General features: G+C 46.3%; 2 protein-coding genes across 8 annotated transcripts in view; both read left to right on the plus strand.

Annotated features, from left to right (window-relative positions):
- LOC149313949 (solute carrier family 12 member 8-like) overlaps nt 1-6,404 on the plus strand; it is a 101,630-nt gene extending 95,226 nt beyond the window's left edge. For 2 of the 3 annotated variants that reach the window (XM_089520217.1, XM_089520218.1), the window contains 2 exons: nt 2,172-2,232; nt 5,085-6,404. In XM_089520217.1, the coding sequence (XP_089376343.1) occupies nt 2,172-2,232; nt 5,085-5,250 (227 nt within the window). In that variant the 3' untranslated portion in view covers nt 5,251-6,404. The remainder of the gene's footprint in view (nt 1-2,171; nt 2,233-5,084) is intronic. The other variant, XR_016280882.1, reaches the window with a different exon arrangement.
- Nucleotides 6,405-18,213: 11,809 nt separating this feature from the next.
- Nucleotides 18,214-19,492, plus strand: part of LOC149313950 (protein HEG homolog 1-like) — an 84,137-nt gene continuing 82,858 nt past the window's right edge. For 4 of the 5 annotated variants that reach the window (XM_089520219.1, XM_089520224.1, XM_089520220.1 and 1 more), the window contains exon 1: nt 18,214-18,481. In XM_089520219.1, coding sequence (XP_089376345.1) covers nt 18,310-18,481 — 172 coding nt within the window. In that variant the 5' untranslated portion in view covers nt 18,214-18,309. Of the gene's footprint in view, nt 18,482-19,268; nt 19,344-19,492 lie in introns of those variants that run through there. The other variant, XM_089520223.1, reaches the window with a different exon arrangement.

Here is a 19,492-nt window from a genome sequence, read left to right on the forward strand (position 1 = left end):
AAGACATGACACAGAAGGAGAAGGGAGCGGTGGAGGGAAAGGGTACGAGGTCCAGCAGTTCTTCTCTACCTCCAAGGCCTGGACCAAGGCAGATGGACTGGAGGGAGGGCTTGGCTTCATAATGGATGGTTAATCATTTTCCAGGGAAAATACATACTCTTAAGTAGGATAATGCATATACAGTACATAGCAATACAGGAAATGGTTTGATAAACAGACAACAAAAGAAAACCAAATAGCAAGCGACAATTATGCAATGCCTGGGAAGGCTACTCTGAACAGGATGGTTTTCAACTCCATTTTGAAGCTGGTTAAAGAAGTGATGGCTCTTGCTTGTGGGGGAAGAAGGTTCCAGGAATGGGGGGCAGCAAGTGAAAAGGGACGAATCCGAGATGGGGCAGAGGAAATCCTGGGCTGAGACAGCAGACCTAGACTACCAGAACGGAGGGCCCTGGTGGGAAGGTGAGGAGAAAGAAGGATTCGCCCCTTTTCACTCGCTGCCCCTCACTCCTGGAACCTTCTTCCCCCGCGAACAAGAGTCATCACTACTTTAACCAACTTCAAAACGGAGTTGAAGACCATCCTGTTCAGGGCAGCGTTCCCAGGCATTGCATAATTGTCACTTGCTATTTGATTTTCTTTTGTTGCCTGTTTTATTGAATCATTTCCTATATTGCTATGTATTTTATATGTATTATCCTACTAGAGAGGCCCCTTCCCCACCACCACTCCCTTTGTGTCATGTCTTTTTAGATTGTAAGCCTGAGGGCAGGGAACCGTCCAATTAAAAAGATTGTATGTACAGCGCTGTGTAAATTCACAGCGCTTTATAAATAAAGGTTAATAATAATAATAATAATAATAATAATAATAATAATAATAAAGATCTGATAAGTAAGGAGGGGCCAGTCCATGGAGGGCTTTAAACGTCGACAGCAGGAGCTTGTACTGAATACGGAAAGGGAGGGGGAGCCAGTGAAGGGATGCCATCACAGGAGAGATGTGGTCAGAGCGGTGGGTGGAAGTGATAATGTGTGCAGCTGAATGCTGAACAGAGATTAAAGGACGGAGGTGAGAAAGAGGAAGCCCAGCCAGGAGGACGTTACAGTAATCAAGTCATGAGATCACTAGGGCATGGACCAGGATCTTGGCAGTAGAGAAGGAGAGATATGGTCGGATTTTGGCAATATTGTACAAAAAGAATCTACAAGTCTTGGCTGTGGTCTGGATCTGAGGGATACACGACAGAGAAGAGTCAAAGATAAAACCAAGACTGCGGGCTTGCTGGACTGGTTGAATAGAAATGTTGTCCACAGAGACAGAAAAGGAGTGTTGAAGGGTGGGCTTAGGAGGAAAGACAAGAAGCTCCGTCTTGGATATGTTGAGCTTCAAGCGCCGATGGCGCATCCACTGCGAGACAGCTGTGAGGCAAGATGAGACTTGCTGTTCAAGCTTTGGAGAAAGGTCAGGGGTGGAAAGATACAGCTGGGTGTCATCGGCATACAGGTGGTAGGAAAAGCCAAAAGAGCTAATGAGTTTTCCTAAGGACAGTGTGTAGAGACCAATGACCCTTTCTCTCTCCATGTCCCCCTTTCTACTCGCTATTCTCAAACAGCCCGATTCCCTCCTTTTTCCTATTTCTTTTCTCCTTTTTAAAGCTTAACTACAGTAGAAGTAGCAGAATTGTGTGAAAAAGTTAAAATTAAAATAAATTAAATTTAAATTTAAAAAACAAAAAGCATGCTGGGTAGGGCATAGGATAGGGAGTCAGGGTTAAGGGGGAGTCAGGAGAGTGTAATGCCGGCAGCAGCCCCAATCATGCAATTGCAAAGACGTGTGAAAATGGGTGATTTGGAACCAATATGTTTCCATATTTTTTTAACTCATACGGTTGCTGCGAGAATGGGTCTCATGTGATAATGTCCTGTGTTAGTCACTTCAGAGGCTATTCCAAAGCTTCAGTTAAGAAAGGATCTAAAAAGCACATTCAAACCATTATTAATCTTATAATTTGAGGCAAATTGGATTATTAAGGATTTATTCAGTCTATATTTTATACTAATTCTTGTTAATATATAATGAATATATTATTATAAATATTTCAGTTATATTATTTATTAGGAATGATTAATCATCAGTCTGGCTTGTTTTGTATGTTATTTTTTTTATAGGTGTAGCAGCCAACTTCAGTTTTTTCAAATGGATGAAGCTACTTTTCTTTAATGCCTGCAGGTTGGTATTAGTGACTGGGAAAAGACATACCTTTCATTTGCTTAAAATATTTTGAGATTAAGAGCTGAAACCTTTAAGACCCAAGGAGTGCAATGGAATGTGCTTGTAAGGCACTGCATATAGGATTGTCATCTAAGGCCCCAGATGTGTGCAAAATACACCAGAAGAGACATTTCTCATAGACAGTCAAACACAACATATCTTTCTTCTTGTGGAATTACAACCAATTTGGGAGAAATTATTTCTGCTAAGAAAATGACGTGGTGGAAATGTTGAATACCTCCGCAATGAAACCTTTCAGATGTTGTTGGACTCTGGCGGGATACAAACCGCCGCTTTGCGGCGTTCCCCCGCCGGCGCCATTTGCTCCGCGTGGGAGCTGCAGCAGCCAAACCGCACGGCTCCCTTACGGAGCAAAAAAGAAGCTCCATTTCAGAGCTTCTTTCCGCGGCACACTGATGATGTCGCGAAGCACCATTCGTGACGTCATTAGCACCGCGACACGTCTGGATGCTATGCGTCCAGTACGTAAAGATGGCGGCACCCATGTGGAAGGGGCGCCGCCATCTTGTACGTATTGTATACGTACTAGGGTTAGGGGGGTGCGGAAGCACCGCCCCTTCCTAACCCTAGTACGTATACAATACGTACTATATGGCGGTTTGTATCCCGCCTCTGATTCCCATTAGACCCAATCAGAATGGCTTAAAATCTGAGATAATAGGAATAGAAATCCAACATCACTTGGAGGGCCACAGATTCCCCACTTATTTCTTAAGGATTGTGTCCCATATTGTGAGAAAAGGGGGTATACATCTAATAAATATATAAATAAATAAATGTGATCATGTTTGGGAGAAAAGGGTTCTTAATCCTCTTCTCTACTTCACACATCCCCCTGCCATGAAAAATCATCTAGACACCTCTGAGTTACCATCATATACTAGAATGGAGTACTGGAGATTGATGGGAAATTATTCCATACTGTGGGATTTGTCAAGGTTTTTTAAACAATATTTCAGAATAGTCAGCCCAAAGTCACTTTCACTTGTTCATGAAAAAAATGTAAGATGGGTTGAACACAGTGGTATCACTTGGGATATGCATGGGATGCCCATCACACCAGGTGATGCCATTGGAGGGGGTGACACTGAGATGGCTGGAGCCAGGTAGGTGGTCTTGCCTCACCTTCCACTATTGCTACTACTGTCACTACTGGCCCCTCCACCACTGCCTAGAAGAGGAAGATGAGCTGCTGGTAGAACACCTGGACCACAATTTTCCTAAATAAAGACCCATCTGGGCTCTTTGCCATAAATGAGCATGTACTCCTCCTGCTGGCTGGTCCTTGCCACCAACACAGATGGCAGTGCACTGGGGATGGAGCATCCTCCTTGCCTTCTCCTCCTCTTCATCTTTACCCTACCTTGCACAGCACAGCACAACCTTGCCTAGCCCAGCCTACCACCATCCCCAGCTCCAGCCCAAGGCGACAGCTGGAGCGTCAGGGGCATTCTACCAGAGAGCTGCTCAAGTTGGAGCGACACCCCCAGCCATCCAGCGAGCTAGCCAGCTGAGGCACCAGTTGCTGGGTGCAGTTCCCTTCTCATGCTGCTCTTGGCTCCTTCACACTCTGGCTTGCCTTCACCCTTACTTTGCTCTCTGTCTGCCTCTTCTAGCTCCTCCTTTCCACGTTTTGCTAGTTTTTCCTTTTATTTCCAATATATTCAAATTTCCCCCTTCCCCATTCCCCTTGTGTTGCTCTAGCTTTTATCCTTCAAATAAATCCCAGATTTTAAAGTTTTAAAAACATAATAAACTTAGTATGATTTTAAAAGGGAGACAAACCCAAGTATTACATATTTCTCTCAATTATAATTTTATGAATCTTAGCAACAGAAAATTCCTGCTAACAGATAAACCAAATACTATTCAGTGACTCTTCCAGGGAGCCCTTGAGTAGGAGGATTCTAAGAACATTTCAGTTTATATCCACTTTATGGAAAGTGCTTAGTTGCCTTTACCATGCTGTTCAAAAAATTAGAAAGTCCACACAATAAACTCATTGGGCTTTTTCTCTCTTTGTTTTTCACCTTTTCCCAGGATTGTTGCCTGCTAACTTGAAAATGTTTAAAGTGAGATAGGCAGCCATATTCTAAAATGGTTTTGTCTTTAACCATAATGGTGCAGTCTTGAGACCTTATCACATGGAGACAAATTGCATAAATCTCATGCAGAAACAGGATTTTAAAATTCGGAAAACACCCGCAAATGCGGGATGTTTTCAGACACATTTGCTTGAAAGAGAAATAACGCGAAAATAACCTGAACGGAAAGTCGATAAAAACTACTCCTTTTTACTTTCGAAATTTCCCAAAAGTAAAAAGGAGTAGTTTTTGTCAACTTTCTGTTCAGGTTATTTTTGCATTATTTCTCTTTCAGGCAAACGTCATCTGAAAAACAACCCACATTTGCAGGTGTTTTCTTCTTTTAAATCTAGTTTTAGCCCAGGATTCATTCAGTGTGATAAAGTCCTTAAACTGTACCCAAACTGTACATTACTGGAGCATTTGAAGCACTTTGGAAATAACTGAGGAGAAGTAAATTCAAGTGCTGGGGAGAAAAAATTTTATCCGCAATTTTAAAAGTATTCCTTGTGAAGAGTCTATGATTAATTTGGGGAAAATACTAAAGCTGTACGGAAAAGTTTGCATTCCTTCTTGTAGTGGCATGTCTTTGTGCATAGTGGAGTAGATTCCTTTACTCTTTTGTTTACACAGTGCAGAGTGCAGCTGCAGTTGTATTAGGAAACAATGAAGCATCTGAAGGTTCTGCGTTCCTTTGTTTTTCAGGGGAAGGCCATCCCCAGAGGAACGATTTGTTGTGACACCATCCTTTGCAACAGTTGGCATGGAGACCACTCAGCTCACTGAAGAGAATACAGATTTTGCCTCCCGGGACCGCTACCACCATTCCTCTGTTATCACCAGAGAAGAGTTTATTAAACAGCTCCAATGAGGGAGCAACATGCCATCTACTCGACCAGCCAATTAAAAACTCCAACCACAGACACACCGCCTGATTAAAAGGCTTGCCCTTTTATGTCTGATTTTAATGAATACCAAAACTTTCAATTAAAAGTGGGGGCTGAGCAAAGGAGAGAGCAATAGACAACAAACTCCAAAGCCATGGATCCCAAACTCCATTCTATTATTTTTTTTTAAACGAAGAAGAAAACAGTTTTGTTGCCTTCGCAGAACAGGGGAGAGTGTTTTCATGAAAAAAAGTCTGCCATTTTGTTTAAAATATATTTAAAAATTACAATTTTGTCTGTTTTTTTGTTTTTGTTTTTGTTTTTTTGCTGCAGATGGGTTCATACAACTTTCCTAATTCTGTTCTGTTAGTGGGATTAATTTATCCACAGAAAGAAGATACAAGACAAGTAAACACAGGAGTAGGCATGAGAAAAAGAGAAGCAATGCCAACCTTCAAGTACAGAAATAACAAAAAGTAATATCTGAGACTTGAAATTTGGTCACACAGCTTTGGTTGAGCCATTGTAGCTGTTAAAAATGGTTTAAATATATAAGAATTTTTTCTTACTCAGGTAATGTGAAATTGCCCATACCTGATGCATTTCATATAATATAGTTCAAAAATTCAGGCAGAGTGAATTATTGTTGACCTGTACACTACATGTTGTAGTGGTTTGAGATTGGACTGACTCTGGAAAACGGTATGACTCCCTGCTTGGCCATAGAAACTCACTAGGTGACCCTGGACAAGCCATACCCTCTCAGCCTCAGAGAACAACAATGGCAAACCTCCTCTGAAGAAACTTGCCAAGAAAACCCTGTGATAGCCTTAGGGTCTCCTTAAATTGGGTGAAGCTCAAAGGCACACAATATAACAACTCCCTGAGCTTAATACAGACTTCAGACTCCCTACTTCCTATTTTCCTTGATCTAAGAGAAACTCTGCTTCAGACTTGCATTAGGAATCTCTCCAGATTTCTGTACAAAAAGCTATTAAGAAAACTTTGAGTTAACCAACCCAAAGTAAAACTTCAGTTCAGTAAACAAGGGTTCAACAGGCGGCATAGGTCAAAGGACTGAATGTATGTGCCCATTCATGTATGGCGACTTAAATGAACATTAAAGACTGCAACCTGATATTATTTGTGTGGGCTTAAGGTGCACTGAACTCTGTAAGTCTTACTTCTGACTTGGTAAAAATGGGATTGTGCTATCGGAACCCTTTTACAAATTTCTTTACCAGGATTAGTGATTCTGACCACGCAGTTGCTATTTTTATATGTATAACCATGCTAATAATATTGGATTTTTTCCCAGAGATTGGAAAAGTTAATTTGTTGAAGCACAGCTTCCAGGAATTCTGGGAGGTTGTAGTGGGTGTCCCCATAACTAATCTAGAGGTCTGCTCTAGTGTAGAGGTCTACTCTATAGTGGGTGTCCTCATAACTAATACATTAACTTGTATTGTTTATGAAGTTTATAAAGAGACAGGCTCCTTATTAGTATTTGCAAATTAATTTTTCACCTCTTCACAGGGACAGGGAGTTACTTAGCAGAGTAACCTGAACTTTTACTTTTCAAATTGTTGGCTTAGATATATAAATTCCCAATGGGAAAACCATTGAATGTCTATCATTCCTAAGACCCCTTTACAAGAAACTACTGATGATTGTATCAGAGCCATGTGCTCCTTTAGAGTGAGCCCTTGGTATCTGCTGGGTTTTGGTTCCACACACCCCTCCCGAGGATACCAAAATTTGTGGATGCTCAAGTCCCATTATATGCAGTGGTGTAATAAAATGGCACCCATTACATGGCAAAATCAAGGTTTGGGGGGGGGGGGGAATTTGTGAATATTTTTGAATCATGGTTGGTTGAATCTGGATGCAGAATCCATGAATACAGAGGACCGATTGTACATTGTTAGGCCCAGCAAACTCAGTTTCCAATGGACAGAAAGTCATCTTATTGTAATAGAAAACAAAAGACGTATATTTCAGACATTAGAGCAGAAGTTCCCAGTAGAGTGTCATTGCCGAAACTGAGGGTCTCTTCCCTCTATCATAGTATTAGAATTCAAACTGTCCAGCCTCCCTGTTCTTGGTGTTGGCCTCCAACCTTTGATCTTGATCAAAGCACCCTTCCATGTCCCTTTTGCTCTCTCCTGTGTTTATCATTCAATCGTCCTTAAGAGAGGAAAGGAAGTACCACTCCTTTTCAAACCAAATCCTCTTGCAGGAAAGTCATAAAACTATAAATCTTCACCCTGTGCCAATTTGTCCCTCCCTTTGTTCCCAGAGTGTCCATTTGATTAATATACAATACCTTTCAATATTCCCTATATCCTTTCTCCCAATAAATCAGGTTATCACAGCATTATATCACTATCAGTAGCATGCCATCATATAATCATATCATCATGACAGAACCATGCACATGGGTCTGACACATGTTTTAGTTCTTCTGCATGTCGAGGTGCATTGAATACACATTCTTGCAGGATTTCAGCTTTAAACTACTATGATTCGTAGGGTTGAAGTGTAATAAAACTCATTATTAATTCAAGATGACCCTTGAAAACAAGGGATGCTCTAATCAAGGCTTACTCTATGTTCCCCAAACTTCCATAATTTGCTGATCCCAAAATCTGCCCTTTTCTTTGTTTAGTTTCTACTTGCTGAAATGATCTCTCACAAGATAAAAAGATATTGAGGAAAAAATGTAGTCACAATGTTATTCCAGATTTAGATTTTAGAGAGGAAAATTCTAATATTAAAAGTATGTATTTGATGTTTGCTAACCACAGACAGGTGAGAGTGTGCATATATGTGTTTTATTTAAATGTCATCTTCTGCAAATTGCAAGTAATGGTGGTAGTAGTACTAGTAGTACTTATAAGAGGCATTGCTTCCTTCCACTAGTTTTTATAGCCATCTATTGTTTCTTTTTCAGAATGTGTCAAGCACAGAAGGAACAGCCAGAATATTTTACATTCTGTAGCGCATAGTAATTGCAGCTGAATTAATAGTGTAATTCCCAAACGCAATGTGAGTGGTAAAATACCATCCCTTCACTCCTGTTTTCTTGTTTTTTAAAAAACTGGATTCATTGACCACAGCTGATTTTGAAGGCATGTAATATAAATTTGTTAGATTATTCATTAGGAGAAACAATTTGAGGCTTAATCCAAACAAGAAGGAGGTTCTCCTGAACAGGTGAAAAGCTCATAAGGAAATTGGGATTCAGAAAATGGTAGATATGTTTATACCGAAGACATAAACTCACAATTTAGCAATCATGGATAAAGAAGTTCAAACATTATTTATTTTTAAAATTCATTTCATTCCACCATAGCAGCTACTGTAGTTAAGGAAGCAGAAAAGAGGAATGAATGGTCAGGTCACACAATCCAGGGATGTGAACAGCATGGCTTCTCAAAGATTTGTACTAGTAATTTCAAACTTATGGCGACCCTAAGGTGAACCCATTGTAGGGTTTTCTTGGCAAGTTTCATCAGAGGGAGTTTGTCATTGCCATTCTCTGTGGCTGAGAGAGTGTGACTAGCCCAAGGTCACCCAGTCGATTTTCATGGCGAGCGGGGATTCTAACTCTGGTCTCCAGAGTTTTATAGTCATAGCTCATACTTGTACTACAGCCACACTTATATTTGTACTACAGCCATACTTAATAATTGTTCCTATCTGGAGTTGGTAGTGAGTTGTGAGATATCCAAATATGCAGATGGCACAAAATTATTTAAGATAGGTTGTGTGTTTTTGTTTTTAAGTAATAGCTAACTGCTTCAGAAAAACCTGTTCAAATTCTGGGAGCAAAGTGGAAAATCAATCTCATTATAAATGAATGTAAAGTCGTGGCAATTAAAGCAAACAAGACAGACAGACAGACAGATAGGTAGACAGTGTCACATGTTTATACGTATTACAGTGGCTGACACCCAGTCTTCATGATCAGCAGTAAGCCTGCCTTTGTACTTTCTTTTTTGACCTTTGATAATTGTTGAAAGTCTGTGATGTTTTCTGCTAGTAGTATGGTGTCATCTGCATATCTTAGACTATTGATGTTCCTTCTGCCTTCACTCCTCCATCTTCTATGTCTAAACCTGCTCTTCATATGATACTTTCTGCGTACAAGTTGACAAGTAGAGTGATAAAATGCAACCTTGCCTGACCCCCTTGCCAACTGGGAACTATTCTGTTTCTCCGTATTCTGTTCTAACAGTAGCCTCTTGTCCCAAGTATAAATTTCTCATCAGGAGTGTCAGATATAGTAGCATTCCCATGGCTTGGAGAGTAATCTATAGCTTTTAATGATATATACAGTCAAAGGCTTTGCTATAGTCTATAAAACACATGCTGATTTTCTTCTGGAATTCCTTGGTGTGCTCCATTTAACTATTGTATGTTTCCAGTATGGTCCTTAGTGCCTCTTCCCTATTTGCACCTCTCGGATTTCTCTCTCCAGATATGATTGGAGTCTGGGCTGTACAATTTTGAGCATAATTTTGCTTGGGTGGGAAATTAATTCTATGATCCTATACAGTGGTACCCCGGGTTACGAAATTAATTCGTTCCGCCGCCGCTTTCGTAACCCGGAAACTTTCGCTAGCCGAAAAGCCCTTAGGCGCTAATAGCGAAAGCCGCGATTCCGTGTGAAATCGCGCCGAAAAGCACCAAATTTTTCTTCGTAACCCGAAATAACCTTCGTAACCTGGAAAAATGTTTTTCAATGGATTTTTTTCGTAACCCGGAAATTTCGTAAGGCGGTGCATTCGTATCCCGGGGTACCACTGTAGTTGCTGGAGACTTAAGAATCTCCTTTTTTGTGGATGGGAATGTATATGGGGGAGCCAGCATGGCATAATTATTTGCGCATCTGCGCACCGCCCCGGGAGTGCCGCCCACGGACTGGGGAGCTCCGCTGCTGCGGAGCTGCGCAATTGCGCAGCTTTTATTGGGCGAAGAGGCTTTGGATTAGCCTGGGAGCAGGGGATGCCTGTGGTGGCTAACCCCTGCTCCTCTAATAGCCATAGGAGGGTGGGGGGAGGATAGGGAAGCGGGGGATGCCTGGGCCGGGGATAACATCCTTGCGAGCGGGGCTCCAATTGAGGTTGTGTGGGGCAGGGGGAGGTATGGTGGTGGGAGAAGGGACTGGCGTTCCAGGGGAAGGCGTGATAGATGCATCATATCTATCCCGCCTTCCTGTCCCCCTCCCAACCAGAAGGACCTGAGGGTCACTCCAACCGTGCCACAAACCCTGTCGCTGCTCCTGTGCAATGCCAGGTCTGTCAACAACAAGACCCACATCCTCCAGGATCTGCTGGAGGACTCTAAGTGTGACCTGGCTTGCATTACTGAGACCTGGCTGGGGCCTGAAGGGGATGCGGTGTGGGCTCAGGCCCTGCCCGCTGGGTTCTCAGTGAAGGATCAGCGCAGGTTAGGTGGGCGGGGGGGGTGTGTGGCCTTGATACATAGGAACACCGTGTCCCTCACCAGGAACCACATCCGACAGACCTCCTATATCGAGTGTATTTACCTGACCCTAAAGGCTAGGGACAGTCTAGGGATTCTGTTAGTGTATCGGCCACCCCGTGCATTAGCGGACTCCCTTAACGAGCTGACACAGCTGGTCGCTGAGCTGATGCTGGAGACGCCCAGGCTTCTTGTCCTGGGCGACTTCAACATCTCCCTCACGGCCAGCCATGTTCCATCCGGTGCGGCTCGGGAATTCATGGAGACCATGGCGGCCATGGGCCTGTCCCAGCTGATACAGGGTCCTACGCATTGTGCGGGTAATACTCTTGATTTGGTCTTCTGTTCGGAGGCGGAGAATCCGTGGGCGGAAATAGTTAATGTTTCCCCCCTGTCATGGACGGATCATTTCCTGGTAGAGGTGAAACTCAAGGCCTCTACCCAGATCCCCCCTGGGGGTGGTGGACCTGTTAGGATGGTCCACCCTCGAAGGCTGATGGAACCTGAGAGGTTCCAAGAAGCCTTAGAGGGGCTCACGGTTGGAAATGACGGCGACTCTGTTGATGCCCTCACCGGTATCTGGAATACCGGTCTTTCTAGGGCTATACACAGGATTGCTCCCAAGCGCCCTCTCAGGCCCGCTTCCAAGCGTAAGCCCTGGTATACGGAAGATCTCCGGGCAAGGAAGCGAGCTCTAAGACGGCTAGAGTACCGTTGGCGCAAACACCTCCGCTTAGACGACAAGACTCTCCTAGACCAATTGTTAAAGGACTATGGAGAGGCAATACGAGCAACAAAGAACTCGTTCTATGGTGCTCGTATTGCGTCCGCTGAGTCGCGTCCGGCAGAGTTGTTCAGGGTGGTCAGGGAGCTAACTCAGCTCCCTCCCGCCCTGAACCAGATCCTTGAACCTTCTAAGGCCTGCTGTGACTTGTTTAACGACTTTTTTGTGGATAAAACTTCTCATATAAGCGAAGGTCTGAACGCCGACATTATAGCAGAACCTAGAGTAGAAGTGTCCAGAGCCTCCGTGGACTATGTTAAACTGGATCAGTTTGAGTTGGTGAGTACCGAGGATGTGGACAAGATCCTCGGAAGTGTCCGGAAAACAACCTGCTCTCTTGATCCCTGCCCCTCGTGGTTAGCAGCCCAGGGGGGACCGGCGGTAACATTGTTGTTACGCCGGATAATTAATACATCTCTGAGGGATGGGCTATTTCCATCGGATCTTAAATTGGCCATTGTAAAACCGATCCTAAAAAAGCCCTCCCTCGACCCCCTGGTTCATAATAATTATCGGCCTGTTTCGCTGCTACCGTTTTTGGGAAAGGTGATCGAGAGGGCGGTTGCGATCCAGCTTCAGGCGGTCTTGGATGAAACGGATTATCTGGACCCATTTCAAACTGGCTTCCGGGCGGGTTACGGGGTCGCCCTGGTCGATGATCTCCGTCTGAGCATCGATGGGGGAAGCGTGTCCCTGTTGGTGCTCTTGGACATCTCAGCGGCTTTCGATACCATAGACCATGGTATCCTTCTGGGGCGCCTGGCAGAGGTGGGGATCGGGGGCACTGCGCTCCAGTGGTTCCGTTCCTACCTCTCCGGGAGGTCCCAGATGGTGCAGCTGGGAGACGTGTGCTCTGATGAGAGGCCCCTTAAAACTGGGGTCCCTCAAGGAGCCATTCTGTCTCCCATGCTATTTAACATTTACATGAAACCGCTGGGAGAGATCATCCGGAGACATGGGGCGCGGGGTTATCAGTACGCTGACGACACCCAAATTATTTTCTCTATGTCTCCGACTGATGCAGTGACCGGGGATGGCGTCTCTCCTCTCGTGGCCTGTCTAGAGTCAGTAATGGGCTGGATGAGGGAAAACCGACTCAAATTGAATCCAGAGAAAACGGAGGTACTAGTGATAGGTTCCTGTCAGAGGGTAGAGGAGGGGGGACAGTCGGGTTGGGGTCCCGCCCTGAATGACGATGCTCTGGAGGACCCAGAGGGAGCCTTGAATCAGGAGGAGGCACCGATCGGCGAGGCAACAGCTGTGCCGAGGGCAAGAGCGGAGGGAGGGGCGGAGACCCAGGAGAGAAAAGGGGAGGTAGCGAGAGCAGAGGGGGAGGAGGAAGGAGGAGCGTCGGGACTTGTGTGGCGGCCGGAGGACACAGGATACGAGGGAGGAATAGAGGCGAGGGTGAGTGAGGCTTTAGCCGCTGAAATTAACCGGCTGCACTTTAGAGGCTCAGGGTTTGGTCCAGGAAGGCGGTCTGAGGGACGTCTCCCTCCGGAAAAGTGGTGGCCTACCCATCCTACTGGGAGTGACCCTGAGCCCTATCAGGCCCGACCCGTGTTACATCCTGGTCCCCGGTTGGTGTGGGATATCCGAGGGAGGTGTTGGCCTGTAGGGAGGAGAGCCCCTGCTAGCCCTCACCTAGAGCCCAAAGCTACCGCTGAGGAAGTGGAGCCCGAAGAGCTGCAAGCCACGTGCGCTTATCCCGGACTCTAAGTTTGTTTGGAGGACTTTCAGTTTCAAGTTTGTAAAGCTCGGTGAAGAAACCGGCCAGCGGTTTGCTGTTTATTTGTTGTTATATTATTAAAGTTACTTGCAGCAGCTTCTGTGTGTGCCATTGACTCATGGAACCCATGGGACCACCGCCTCCTCCTCCTCCAGAAGGGACCAGGGGCCCGGCGACAGTTCCCCTGGTCCAGGAATGGCGGTGGTTCCACCTGTCCTGAACGGGGTCACGCTCCCTGTGAAGGACTCCGTGCGCAGTCTGGGAGTGCTCTTTGACTCGTCGCTTCACCTGACTGCTCAGGTGAATGCGACGGTCAAGAGCACCTGTTATCAGCTTCGGCTGATTCGCCAGCTGCGCCCATACCTGGCCCAGAGGGACCTAGAAACTGTTGTACATGCTCTGGTAACTTCGAGACTGGATTTCTGCAATGTACTCTACATGGGGCAACCCTTATACCAAACTCGGAAGCTGCAAATGGTGCAGAACATGGCAGCCCGGCTGGTCACTGGTGCTCCCAGGACCAGCCATATAACACCGGTTCTGAAAGACCTCCATTGGCTGCCCATTCGCTTCCGAGCCCAATATAAGGCGTTGGTAATCACCTATAAAGCCCTAAATGGCTTGGGCCCAGGATACCTGAAGGACCGCCTCTCCCTGTACATTCCGCCTCGCACCCTCAGAACGTCTGGGCAGCAATTACTGAAGGTGCCTGGGGCTAGGTTGGCCTCCACTACACGGAGGTCATTCTCCACAGCTGCCCCAGCCCTTTGGAATACGCTGCCCACTGAGCTCCGCTCGTCTACCACCCTGGCCCAATTCAGGAAGGATTTAAAGACCTTCCTGTTCCAACAGGCATTCCCCGAATAAAATCCTGTGGGCCTCCCTCCTCTTCCGTGGCCAAGAGGTTGGGCTATGGGGCTTTTGTTGGTTTTTTTTTCTCTGTATGATTACTGTATTGTATTTTAACTCTTGTCTTGATGTGTTTTGATTGTATTTTAACCCATGTTGTAAGCCGCCCTGATTTTTAGAAGGGCGGGATATAAATAAAAATTTTATTTATTTATTTATAATAGTTTTGAGTGTTGGACTGTGACTATGGAAACCACACAGTTCAGTTCCCAGCTCAGCCATGAAACCCACTGGGTGACCTTGGTCAAGTCACATGCTCTCAGCCTTAGAGGAAGGCTATGGTAAACCACCTCTCAACAAATCTAGCCAAGAAAACCCCATGACAGGGTTGCCTTTGGGTCACCAGAAGTAAAAACAACTTGAAGGGCACACAACAACAATATATATTGATAGTTTCCAGTCTGTTGGCCACTCTCCCCCCCCCCCCGCCTAATTGTTGACATATTTTAGTTAGCACTAGAGTTGATTCTGTGGATTGAAGCAATTCAATTGGAATATCATCTCTTCCTGGTGGTTTATTCTTCCCAATTTCTCTTATTTCAGCTTCCACTTCGTTTTCTAGAATTTGAGGTTTGTCTTCATATGGTTCATTCTTCCATGTGTCATTCATTTTTTTAACGTATAACTTGTCTGTGAATTGCACCCGTCTTTTTATTTCTTCTTGATCTTATAGTATGCTCCTCTTCTTGTCATAGATTGGACATCCTGGTCCTAGGTTTAAACTTTCCTTTGATGATCTTGTGGAAGAGGTCTCTTGTTCTTAATTTGTAGCTAATTAATACATTTCCAGCTCTATTGTTTAGATGTTTTGAATATATTCCAATACAGCTGTTTCACTTTCCAATCTTTCTTGGTAGTTTCCTTGTTGAAGGGCAGCTGTCTGAGGTCCAAGATAGAATGCCCAGGAAGACTGAAGAGTTCTGTCTGTTTCCATTCCTAATGTGTGATTTATGTCCATTTATTCTCTGGTACAGAGACTGGCCTGTTTGTCGATGCAGAGTGCTGAAGGCATTGTTGACAGAGGATGGTGTATCACATTAGAGGATGAGCAAGTGAAAGTACCTCTATATTGTGGGTGATGTGATTAGGTCCCATGATGACATTTTCCAGGTAGATAATGTGGGCAGAGTTGGCATCTGGGTTTGTGGCAAGGTCTTGTATCCGTCTCTCCATCTGTGTTGTGCATTCTCCTGCTACAACTTCTTTCTCTTAGTCTCAAAGGTGCTACAAGATACCTTTGCATACTGATATTCCAGGCTAATGTGGCTATAATTTTGAATTCTACCCACAGTCTAGTCATCTTTATCGGCTATAATTTTGAATTCTACCCACAGTCTAGTCATCTTTATCTTTTGCACAGGTAACCTCTGATCTTGGAAGCAAAGCAGAATCAGACCAGGTTCATACTAGGAAGGAAGACCATGTGGGAATGCCATTTGCTCTAGCCTAAACCTATGAAATGTATGGGTTTGCCATAGGGGACTGGCACTTTACTAAGAAACCCTCCCTGTTGCCTGAGGGCACCAAGGACAGGTATGCATTCCTAACTAAGGGCCTGAACAGACAGGACAAAATAAAGCTGCTTCGGGTCACTTTGGAGGTAAGCTGTTTAAATGACACATGCATCTTAAGGGGCCAGAAACTGTGCCCAAGCTGTGCTGCAGTCCTTAGGGCTGAAGTGTGATTTTGGTGCAGCTTCAGGCCTCTTAGGGCACATGCACCATTTAAACAGCATACCTCTAAAGTGACCCAAAGCAGCTTTATTTTTGCCTGTCTGTACAGGCCCTAAGGCTGAATTGGCACTGCAGAAATCATTCAGTTTGATACCGCTTTAACTGCCATGGCTCACTGCCATGGAATGCTGGGATTTGTAGTTTTCAGAGCTATTTTGCCTTCTGTGAGCAAATTATGTTGCCAAAGCAAACTACAGATCCCAGGGTTCCCTAGCATGGAGCCACAACAGAGAAGACAGTGTGAAACTGCGTTATTTCTGCAGTGAGGACACAGCCTAAGACTCCAGTGCTCTAAAGAGTGTGTTATGTTCCATTGGCTACCATTTCACCTTATGAGGGTGCTATTGCTTTGACTTGTTGTTAACTGCCTTCCAGCTGACCTTGACCCATGGCAACCTTGTGGGTGAAATATCGCCAAGAACCTCTGCCCTCCCCTGCTCTGCTTAGATCCTGAAGATTCATATGCGTGACCGTCCTAATGGCATCTATCCATCTAGTGTGAGGTCTTCCTCTCTTTTTACTGCCTTATTATACCTTCCCTAGCATTATTGTCTTTTCTAAGGAGCCATGCCTTCTCAGGATGTGGCCAAAGCACAGCAACCTCATCTTGGCTTCCTGGGAGGTTTCAGGCTTGAGCTGTTCAAGGATCTATCTGTTTGTCTTTTTGGCTCTCCACAGTATCCTCAGCACTCTTCTCCAGCAACTCTGGTGAGTTGAATGTCTTTCTGTCTGCTTTTTTCTCTGTCTAGCTTTTGCATCTGTAGATGGTGATGGGGAGTACCATGGAGTGGACAATTTTGGTTCTGTTGTATGGGTTCTCTTGTATTTATGTTTTGAGGGCCTTGTGATACCTATGTTTTAGCATCACGCTTGAGGCAGAAGTTTCCTAATAAGTTTTATTCCTAACCCTCCAAACGGGGTAACCCTAAGCACAAAGGAGGACAAGACACTGCAAAATGTGGGGCATTCAAGAAAAATGATTGTAGAATTGTCAAGTTGGAGGGCACCACAAAGGCCCCCCAGTCCAGTTCCCTGCTGTGCAGGATTACATGGGTCCAAAACACACTGCAGAAACAATCCAGTTTGAGACTGTTTTAACTGCCTTGGCTCAATGCTAGGAAGTTCTTGGAACTGTAGTTTTAGGAGACAATAAGCCACCTCTGTCAGAGAGCTCTGCTGCTAGAATTCCCAGGAGCGATGGGCCAGGGGAGTTGAAGCAGTCTCAAACTGGATTATTTCTGCCATGTGTTTTGGACCATAGTTAAAGCACCCTGTCGGGAAGCTTTTCCTAATGTTGAGGTGGAATCTCTTTTCCTGTATTTTGAACCCATTACTCTGGGTCCTATTCTCTGGAGCAGCAAAACACAAGCTTGCTCCATCTTAAGTATACCATCCTTTCAAATATTTAAACATGGCTATCATATCATCCTTTAACTTTATCTTCTCCAGGCTAAACATGTCCACCTCCCTAAGTCTGGCTTCATGGGGCTTTATGGTTTCCAAACCCTTCACCATTTTAGTCTCCCTCCTTTGGACACATGGCTCCAGTTTCTCCACATCCTTCTTAAATTGTGGTGCCCAGAACTGGAGACAGTATTCCAAGTGGGGCCTGACCAGCGCAGAATAGACTGGCACTATTGCTTCTATTGATGCCGCCTAGAATGGCATTGGCCTTGTTAGCTGCTGCATCACCCTGTTGAGTCACTACATAGAGGAGTCTTGTAGCACCTTTGAGACTAACTGAAGGAAAGCAATTGGCAGCATGTGCTTTTGTAGACCTCCTGAGATGCATTCCTGAAGTCTAGTCTTTCCTTCCCTTAGTCCCAAAGGTGCTTCAGGACCTCTGTCTCTCCTGTTGAGTCCTGCTCCCTTTGCCGGGTCAGGTGGCCTGGCCCAAGGGAAGCTAGTCCAAAGACGGCTAGGAGAACTAGAAAGCCAGGCTTCTTGGCCTTTGGGGAAGGCTGCGAGGGAGGACAGGAGGAGCCACCCCGGGGCCTCCCAAAGAGGGGCCTCTTGGGCCTTCCAGGAGCAGGGAGGGGAGCTAAGAAGGCAGGGAAGGAAGGAAAGCGGAGAGAGGGAAGGAAAGAAAGAAAGGCGGGGAGGGAGGGAGGCTGATGTCAGGGGCGGAGGGCGGAGTCGTCCCGGGCGGGATGGCCTTGGCCCTGGGCAGCCTCCCTCTCTCTCTCTCTCGCCTTGTGCTCCTGCTGCTGCTGCCGCCGCCGCCGCTGGGCTCGCCTTCCCCGCAGGAGCTGCTCCTTCTCCTCCTCCTCCTCCTTCTCCTCCTCCCCGGAGCATGGTCCTCCCTGGCAGCCGGGGCTGCCCCTCTCCCTGCTCCGCTGCCGTCTGCCCAGCCCCCGACCCTCCTCCTCCGCCGGGCATGTGAAGCCCCGGCAGCACCATGCCATCAGCCCCCAGCCTTCCTCCTCCTCCTCCTCCTCCTCTCCTGCCCTTCCTCCTCCTGGCTCTGGCCTGGGGCTCGCCCTCCCTCGGAGCTCCCCGGATCGGAGCCCAGGCGATGCTCCCCGCAGGAAGAAGGCAGGGCAGCCCGGCGGCGCCCCCCCAGGAGCCCGGTGAGTGAGTGAGCGATTGAGTCAGCCAGCGGGAGACCTCCGCACCGCGGGGACCCTCCGGGTTGAACCCGCTTTAGCCGCCAGGACTCCGCGAACCGCCCCCCCCCCCCCAGAACCGGGCTGCTCTGGTGCCCCCTCCCCAGGCTTCGTCCCCGGCAGCCCCTTCCCTGAGCCTGGCCCCGAGGAGGGGGACTTGGGTGGGTTCTCAGTCCACTGGGAGGCGTCCAGACTGGAGGAATAACCCGCTTTGGCCCCGCTCTCGCTCTTGGCTGAAGTCTCTGGGAACCTGGGAGCTGGAGCGTGCCTTGGGCCCAAGAGGAAGCAGCCCCGGGGGGTCCTGGGAGAGTCTTCCTGAGCTTTCCCCAGCGTCATTCTGTGGCATCTCCAGAGAAGAGCATGCCCCGAAGATGCCAGAGATGCTGAAGAAAGGTCAGGAAGACTCTCCCAGGACAGGGCCAGCCATGGCAGGCGAGGGAAACAGCTGATGCTGCCCCTGCCGCTGCCGCCCAAGGCTGGCCAGACTCAGAAGGGTTTCAAGCCCTTGGCTTTGGGGGCTGGAGGGAGGAACAGAGACCCCAAGGCAAGGGCCGGAAGGCTCAGGCAGGAGAGGTCCTCTGGGCATCTGATCCAAAGGAGCCAACAATTACTAGTCTCAATTGACACTTCTTGGTGATGAGGATGGGGGTGATGATGATCATTTCTTGTTGAGGGAAGCCTTGTTGATCTTCACTTAAGGAAGGTCAGAGTCACATCTTCCGTGAATTTGGTGAGAAGCATGCTGTGGAAATGCCACATGAAATCATCATCATCATCGTCGTCATGTCATGCAAAGGGTTATGTTGGAACGCAACTCTTTCCTCCAGTAAGTAAAGATCAGTCGCATAGCTTTCCTCAGCCTGAAATGTTGTTTCAAACTTTTGGAGTGGAAACAAGGAATAGAAAAAGGATGGATGCCTTTGGGACTGGAGATGCCCACTCCATAGAGATAGTCTCTGCCACTAAAATAAGTAG

This window comes from Sceloporus occidentalis, unplaced genomic scaffold, assembly GCF_023333645.1.
Source record: "Sceloporus occidentalis isolate IW3139 unplaced genomic scaffold, rSceOcc1.0.p SCAF_4, whole genome shotgun sequence".
Lineage (NCBI taxonomy): Eukaryota > Metazoa > Chordata > Lepidosauria > Squamata > Phrynosomatidae > Sceloporus > Sceloporus occidentalis.